The following is an 8,728-nucleotide window of genomic DNA, read 5'->3' on the forward strand; positions in this document are numbered from 1 at the left end:
CTGATTTCCTCGGTTTACTATCTGCAAAATGACTTCAAAAGTCTCTTTTAGTGTTAAAATTATATGATGAGTAATAATTCACACTTAGTGCTTCCTTACGATAAATAGCCCAGGGAGGTAGATGGTCAGTGTAGGCAAGGCTGTCATAATTTTACAGTGGCCTAGAAAGTCTGAGTGATTTTTCTATATCACACAGTTAGAGAGAGGGAAAACTGGAACCCAGATCTTTTAGCTCCTGCTGCCCTTCCAGCTGTGAGCTCTATAAGATCAGGTCAGTTCAGACCATGGCCCACCTCTCTGCCGAATTTCTGAGTACTTTGTTTTCCCAGGCTGACTGAAGCAGTTCATTTGGGGCCTTCTTTTGGAAGTGCAGGAATGAAATAAGCTAGAGGAGAGAGGTTTAGGCACTTGTAATGGCTTGCCTGCCAGTCCCACCTCCCTTCTCTCCCCCTCCCCTCAGCTAGGTGAGGAATACTGGCTAAGGTGAGACAGTGTCTAATAACGGGTTATTAGGAGCAGAATGAATTGGGGTTTTGTTGTTCTTGGAAGCCATGAAAGGTCCTCCAGCTAGAACTTTGATGTTTATAGCAGGTGGTGTATTTTTCCAAGAGACTGAAATAACTGGATTGTCTCAAGGAAAAACCAAATTGACCTTGAGTAATATTTGTCCTGACCCTGTCTCTTGCTGGTTCTTGCAGAAGGTGCCTACCAGTAACACAGAGGGAGGCTGGTCCTGCTCTCTAGCTGAGTTTATCCGCCACAATGACATGCCCATCTACGAAGCTGCAGATAAGGCCCTGAAGACGTTCCAGGAGGAGTTCATGCCTGTGGAAACATTCTCAGAGTTTGTGGATGTGGCTGGTCAGTGTCACTCTTTTCCCTTTTATTCATTCATTTATAAATCCCTCAGCAAACTAAGGTATTGCTACTAGTAGTGCTGCTGTTGCTTTTGGCCCCTTCTGTGTACTTAGGATCAGGGCAGTGTAAAGTTGAGGTAAGCCATGGTTGCCTGCCCTCGTGGAACTGATATAAGATACAAACTCTAGTACACAGCATTATATTGTATGTACATTCAAGAGGTCCAGAACAAAGTGCTTGTGAGATGCAAAGGGAAAGGTCTTACCTACAGGAGATTGGGGAAGCTTCCTGGAGGAGGTGGCGTACACATTAGGCCTTAAAGGATGGGTAGAAATTCAGTAGGTAGAGAGGGAAAGGGAGGGTACTCCAGGTGGAGAACAAAGGGGCAGGAGCCCAGTCATGTTAAGGGGATGAAGAATAATCCTGTTAGGCTCCAGCAGAAGATTAGTATGTGTTGAGGCTGGAGAGATAAAGGGACCCCAGAGTGTCAGGCCAAGAAGTTTGAATTGTACTCAGAAGATATTAAGGGACCATTAAATATTTTGGAGCAGAGAAAGGAATAACCTGATCAGTTCTGTGCTGAGGAATCTATAAATACGTTGGGTCTGTGATTTGTTCAGTCACATAGTAGATGTAGCATAGGAAGTTGTCTGAGGCTCACAGGTTAATTGAACTGCCCAGGGTCACATAGGAAGTAATTGTTAGAGGTGGGATTTGAACCCAGGTCTTCCTACATAATATGAATCTGACAGGCAGTGGAGAATAGAATTGGAGGAGGTGGGAAGATCTGTTAGGAAGCCACTACATGAATTCAGGTGGGTAGTAATGAGACCCTGTACTGGAGTGGTGACCATGGGAACAGAATGGCCATCAGTGATGTTATCACAGTGGAATTACTAGGAGCATGTGTGTGTGCGTGCGCTCTTTATAGATGAACGAAAGGTGAGGAAGAGGGAAGAGTCAAAGATGCAGGGTGTCACAGGCAGAAGTAGTGAGATTAGAAGGAAGATCAGGTTTAGGGGGAGCAATTATAACCTCTGTTGCAGAATGCTTAATGCAAATTCTGCTTTAAAGGTCATCACCTAAGCCTTCAAATCACCAGGCCAGAACTGGGAGTCAGACATTCAAAGACACTTGTTTAAGGAGGCATAGGGAGGAGTTCTCTGGGTTCCTGCTGTCACCAGCTCTCCCTGGCAGACTCTGGAAGATTTGTGGAGATGCCATCCCCCTTCTGGGCCCAATCCTGCTTTTGTGAGGGCCTGAAAATTAGCATATGAATGGAAGCTGCTCTCTGGCGCTAAGCAGTCCCCTCCTCCTGCTTCATTTACTCTCCCAGGAGCTAAGAGCCCCTGTGTCTCTCCTGTCTTGTGGCAGGAGCTCCACTTAGTGGGGAAGGTACAGGTGATGAACTCTATCTCTTTGCTTAGCATCTGAGCCCTAGGAAAATTCCTCTTTGTAGGGGCCTTTCAAGGTTACAAAGCACTCTCTCTCTTTTTTTTTCTTAATTTTTTTTAAAGGCAATTGAGGTTAAGTGACTTGCTCAGGGTCAGACAGCTAGTGTCAAGTGTTTGGTCTGAGGTCGAATTTGAACTCAGGTCCTCCTGACTTCAGGGCTGGTACTCTATCCACTGCACCACCTAGCTGCCCCCACAAAGCACTCTCCTACAGATGATCTTCCGTCTTGACAGCTCCCTTCTGGTGCAAGTAGAGAAAGAGCAGGATTATTCCCATTATACAGCTGAGGAAACTGGGGCTTAGAAAGATGTAGAACTTGTCCATAGTTTCTGGTAAGTGATAAGACTCATTCTGGAAACCAGATGCTGCTGCATTCCCCACAGGCTTCTCACTTGGCAGGGCAGGAGCTACTAAGGCAGAAAGCTTTTTACATTCTGCTGGGCAAGAGAATGCAGAACGGAGAGTGGACGTTACCATACGTCAGAATTGAAGTGCTGCTGCTTCTGTTCTCCGTGCCTCGTGGCTGATAAATGTATCACCCGAGTCCGGGCTCTTGGGTCTGTGGTGAATTCCAGACAGAGAGACTGGTGAAGCCAAAAGAGACCCTGGGCATCGTCGGGTTCAATCTCTTTCATTTTTTATAGATGGAGAAATTGGGGCCCAGAGAGGACATTTGCCTGAAGTCACTCTATTAATTCAGGTCAAAATGTCATCGTTTTTGTGCAAAGGCTTTTGTAAGATTCATAGAGCACAGAGAAAGTGATGCTAAGGAAGTGAGTAGAAGTATTGTGTAGTGCACAGAGCTGGGGGCCTGCAGTCCAAAGGCATGGATCCGTGTGGCCCTGGGCAAGTCATTTCCCCTGTGTGGATTTTGTAGTCTTTCTCTACAAAATGGGAATAATAATTCTTGGGTTTCCTTATGGGATTTAAAAAACAAAACAGAACTCTTTTTCAGTTTTAAAGCACTCTAGAAATGTGAGTTGCTCTTGTAATTGGGATCACAGAGTTAGAGCCAGAAAGAAATGGAAAGAGGTCTTCTAGTCTGAGCCAGAGGTCCAGAAACCTTCAGCAGCTTGCCGGAAATCACCCAGGCAGGATTTAGCAGACACAGGGTTTGAACACAAGGCCTCTAGCTTGAAATCCAGTGGTTTTGCTGCTGTGCAGCATGACCCATTAAGTTGGGGCTGGGACTATAAAGATCACCGTGTCTAACTCCCTCATGCAGTTGAGGAAACCGAGTCCCTGAGAGGTTGACGGATTTGCTCAGCATCACACAAGTTTGTAGTCACACAAGTTACACATGTTTGTAATAGAGGTTTTTATGGTACTTTGTGGTTTACAAAGTCAGTTCACATAGATTAGTTCATTTGATTCTTACAATCTTGCAAGTCAAATATTCTAAGTATTATTCCCATTTTATAGATGAGGAAGCATAAGCCCACAGAGATTAAGGGACTTCTCCAGTTAGCACAGAAGCAAGACTTCAGCCCAAGTCCCAAATCTTCTGACTTCCACCCCAGTGCTGTGGGCAAGAAGTTGCTTTTTAAAATACACTATAAAGATCAAAGCACAAGAAAAAGCAGAGCACATTTCTGCAGAGGAGCGAAGACCATATTGGGTGGCTGACTTCCCAGGAGGCTGTCCCCGTGAGCCTGGACTAGCCCATAGACCTCCTGACTCCTGGGCTGCCTTCACCCACTGTACAGATACTGTTGGCAGCAAACTTGAGCACGCTAGAATATACCAAGTGACCAGGAGAACGCAGAAGTGGCCCAGGACTTCTTAGAGGCCAGCCTGGGACTAAGCATCTGTTGTGATCCATCGAGGATTTCTTTGTAGAGCTAGGTGAGCCTCATGAACACCCTTCCTGTTGTTTTCTAGGCAGCAAAAAAAAAAGCTCTGGCCTCAGAGTGTAGAAGCCTGTGCTAGGTCCCAACTCCAGCACTTCAGAGCCAGTCCATCACTTTGCTGAGCCTCAGTTGCCTTAAAAATAAGATATGAATGACAGTACTCGTACAGACTTCCAGGCGACGTATTCTTGGGTCTTCACAGTCTCTCAGACCTCTTCAAAACAGAAACTATGTGCCAGAGATACAGTAGTTTCAGCTGTCTCTCTAGTATAGGAAGCCAGGATTCCATACAAGGTTAAAACTCCATGAACTAACCCCTAACAAGTACTCGCTCCTTCCCTGCTCTCCCACCATTCACCATACTCCAGCAACAGAACTGCCCAGAGCCACTCCATGGCCTTGCAGTAGAGCTCAGCTCAGAGGTCCAGACCCTGTCCTGCAGGAATCTGCTGACGTGTGACAGGGGCCAGGCGGCACTTGGTGACCAGTGGTCCAGAGAACTGAGGAACAGGGGGAGCAGTGGCAGGGGAAAGGAGAAACTTACAGCAGTCCACTAACCCCGAAGGAAAGAATCCGGCTTCCAGGTGGGACCGGTTCCACCCCTCCCCCCCAGAAGTTACTTGAGATAGAACCTGGGCTGGTGAACTGTGAGTTGTCCAGCATGGAAGGAGGCTGAGAGCTTTGAGGTCCAGCTCCCAGGGAAACTGTCATCAGCGAGGACGAAGTCAGAAAGTGAGCAACAGGGGGAAAATAAGGAAAAGATGGACATTACTAAAGACAGGAGGAAGAACATTCAAGGACCTTGAGCACAAGCAGATAAACCGACAGGGAAGACATGAACAGCCTAAGGAAATAAGGGTCTCCATATTTAGCACAAGAGGAGTTCAGGCATCTGTGGATGAACACTGCAAAACAAAGGAAAATGACTCAATGTGTGACGAGGGAGAGGACCCTGCAGACTTTGAGGAGAAATGGTACCACAGCATGCTGTTTCTGAATGGTTTTAAAAGAGAATAAGAACTGAGAGAGAATAATTTGGGGCCTGCACAGCAGGAATAATTGGCAAGATTAAAAACTTGAGTCCTTCAGTGGCAAGTCTCCCCAAAGAAACAGAAGAGAAGATAACTGATTGGGAATGCAACTGCATAAAAGTATTGTTGCTATTCATCCTTTGTTCTGTGACATCAGGAGGGTGATGTCTGGATTTGCAAGTGAACTAGATTTAAGTGAGGCAGAGCTGTGCAAAGTCACCGGCCTCACTCTCTCTGCCAGAGGCAGTAAAGGAAGTAAAGGACAGTCTGGAAGAAGAGAAGCATAAAGCAATAACATTAAAGAAAGTATACTTTCCATGTAAGACAGGATGCATAGAGACAAGAATTATAGGTCTCCCAGCAGAATACAACAAATCAGAAAACCTGAACACCCCATTGCAAGAGAAATAATACAATAAAACTGCCTGGAACTTCTGAACATAGAAAACTTAGCACCAATTGAAAGAATCCATAGATTACCTCTAGAAGGAGGAAAAAAAACCCCAAGGCTGTAAACTCCCAGATACATAGTGCTTAAATTTAATAATTCCATTGAAAAACAACAGATTTTGCAAGTGGCCAGGAGAAAGACCTTCAGATGTAAGGGAAAGTAAATCCTAATAACACAAAACTATTCTAACCCACCAGAAAATGCAGCGAAGAATGGAATGACGTGTTCCAAAGAGCAGTAGAGCACAAGGTGACCTACCCTACAAGTCTCCTAACCCTAAATGAAAAACAGTGGTTGTTTGACAGTACTTGTACTGTCGAAGTGCAGGGAGGGTTAGTGTGAGGAATGCATTGTAAAGCTTGTGCTGTAGAAATAATAATAATTTTCAAAATTATTCAATCCAGAAACTTGCCCTCTGGTTCCAGAGGACATAGAGGTAGGACAATTTAGATCACTTGGTCACTGAAAAAATAAGTTATCATCATCATCATCATCATCATTAATTATGGGCCCCCTTTCTTTCACCAAAGGGATTATAGAAGATGTCCTTTAGCTTCCTATTTGACTATGCTTGGGTCTGATCTGATGGGGAGCTATGTATCATTTTATACCTTTTGTTTCTGCTTGAGCTCAGTCATCCCCCTTCCATCTACATGGGGCATCTAGTCATTGCCATTTGGACTTCTTATTTCTTCATCCCTTCCTGGGGCATGACTTCTCTTCTGTTAACAACATCACCATCTCACCGTCTGTGGCAAGGAAGTTTGCAAGCCAGCATGAGCTCCTAGCAGAGGAGGGAGGGCCTTTACAAAGTCTTCAGACCCTTAACCTCCTTTCCTGCCCTTCACAGAAAATGAAACTGAGGCAGAGCTGGCTTCAGGTTAGGGCTTACGGAGGGAAAGGCTAAGAGGACTGCGCTCAGGCTGGCACTTGGCATCGGTTTGAGAGGCAGAGTTGTTTATCTCAGCATGGTACAGGGAGGAGAAAGGAGCTGAACGAACCCAGGGGCAAGTTGGGGCGGCTGATTGACTTTCAGGCGCCTTCTAAGCCAGGACTTTATGCTATAACTTCATTATTTTTCCTGAGCTGTTATGAATTCCCAGAACACACAGACACACCTATTTTCAAATGTAAGTTTAAAAATTTTTTTTCAAATTCAAATAGAAATTATTTCTATCACTTCTCCCTGATATCCTTATGCATAAATGAGACCATGTTGACCTGTCCTCTAATAAATATTTATTGAACATCTGCTGTGTGCAGGGGTCCTGTGCTTAACGCAGACGGTGTGCAAAGATGATGACAGCAGGGGCACTGCCCTTACGGAGCCTGTCACAGCCCAGAGACTGGGAGGATAGCAAGGCAGATAATTACAAAACAAGACAGAATAGTGTCACTGTCACCAAAGAGGTACAATTCAGATTACTTTGGGGCCTCAGAGGAAGGGCGAGGTCACCTCTCCCAGGGGACATTAGGGAAGGCTTCTTCAGTTGGGTTTTGAAGCACGCATAGGATTTTGTCAGGTGGACATGGGTGATGAGGATGTTTGCAAACATTGGAGCTGGGAAGGAGGGGGCAGCCCACAGGCTTATTCCAGGAATGGGGAGCAGGCCCCTTTGTCCGGAGTAGGGGAGGGGGCGTGAAAGAAAGCTGGAGAGGTGAAGGAGCAAGAGCACGAGGGCTTTGGTTGGCAGTGGGGAGGCCTCAGAATGAGCATCTCTATTTGGTTAGTCATGGCCTCCTGCCTCTGGCTCCCTAACCAGGAGAGCCAGAGCCAGACGGTAAGAGTGGCCTCCTGCAGGCTTAGGATTGTCCTCACAGAAGTGCTTTGAGAGGGGCTTGTAGCTGACCATCAGCTCCGATGTCGGCGTTGTCACAAAGTGCTGGAGTCAGGCAGCCTCGGTTTGAATCCTGGCTTGGTGACTTCTTAGCTGTGTGACTGTGGGTAAGTCACTTCCTCTCCCTGGGCTTAAAAGCAGCATGGGGGGCAGCTAGTTGGCGCAGTAGATAGAGCTCTGGCCTTGGAGTCAGGAGGACCTGAGTTCAGATCCGGCCTCAGACACATGACACTTACTAGCTGTGTGACCCTGGGTAAGTCACTTAACCTTGATTGCCTCACTGAAAAGCAAAAACAGCAACAACAACAACCAAAAGCATGGGCTGGCACTGCCTCGGCCCCCTCCCATCTGAGCCCTGTTTCCAGGCTGCTTTTGGCGGTAAGCCTCAGGGCTTCCCTCACAGACAGGGCCCTGGGGTAGGGGAGGGTAGGCAGGCCGAAACCAGGGACAGCCCCCACCTGCTCCGGGCTGTGGCTCAGCAGGGCCTCCTGGGCTCCTCTGATCCTGACAAACTCTCCTGTGCTGTTTTCCAGGACTTCTCTCAGAAATCAACTTCGCTGACAACTTCCTGAAGGACCTTTTGAACTCAATCCCCTGACCACCCAGCCCGAGAGAGTGACCGGCCGTGATGGACCCCAGCCTGCCTTCCGCCCCTGTGTTTCTCCTCTCCTCGTGCTTTGGTTTCTTTCCGAGGGGCGCTGCCGTTAGCGTTCCCCTCCCCCTCGGTTTGTGTGGGAGCAGCTTGGGGGGTTTAGACTTTCCTGTTTTATCTTGTGTGTGGTGCATTAGCTATGAAGTTATATGTACATACCCCAAGCGATTGGAGGACCCTGTACATACCAAGGGGCCATGAGTTGTCCTGGCCAAACGATACTTGAGTGTGCACATCTTGAGAAATAAGTGAATGAATAAATACCCATTGAAAAGGACATTTTGGTTGGTGCTTACGCCTGTCAGTTTCGCTGGTGACAAACTTCTTTTCCTTGAGCAAACCCAGCGGTTTCAGAAGTTCAGCAGAGACCAGTGGAGGAATCAGGATCGCTTGTTTTGGAGCCCCTTGGTGGAACAGGATGGGAGGATGTCAACGTGTCTTGGCTGGAGCAGCATTACTATCCTCCTGAAGCCAAAGCCCACACCTTTTCTCTTAGTAACTCAGCTTTTACAGTCTGGATCACAAGAACACATAATGCTTAATATTCTCTGATAGGGAGGAAAAAAAGGGCTATAAAAATAGAGTGTCTGGCT

The 8,728-nt window shown here is 46.8% G+C and overlaps 1 protein-coding gene across 1 annotated transcript in view; it reads left to right on the forward strand.

Moving 5' to 3' along the window:
* The window catches only part of UBR4 (ubiquitin protein ligase E3 component n-recognin 4), a 148,544-nt gene extending 140,132 nt beyond the window's left edge, over positions 1 to 8,412 (forward strand). Inside the window, 2 exon segments of the mRNA XM_078145648.1 lie at positions 699 to 861; positions 8,017 to 8,412. Of these exon segments, the coding sequence (XP_078001774.1) occupies positions 699 to 861; positions 8,017 to 8,081 (228 nt within the window). The 3' untranslated portion in view covers positions 8,082 to 8,412.
* The last annotated feature ends 316 nt before the right edge of the window (positions 8,413 to 8,728 follow it).

The sequence above is a fragment of the Phascolarctos cinereus genome, unplaced genomic scaffold (genome assembly GCF_003287225.1).
Source record: "Phascolarctos cinereus isolate Bilbo 61053 unplaced genomic scaffold, phaCin_HiC Scaffold_726;HRSCAF=1367, whole genome shotgun sequence".
Taxonomy (NCBI): domain Eukaryota; kingdom Metazoa; phylum Chordata; class Mammalia; order Diprotodontia; family Phascolarctidae; genus Phascolarctos; species Phascolarctos cinereus.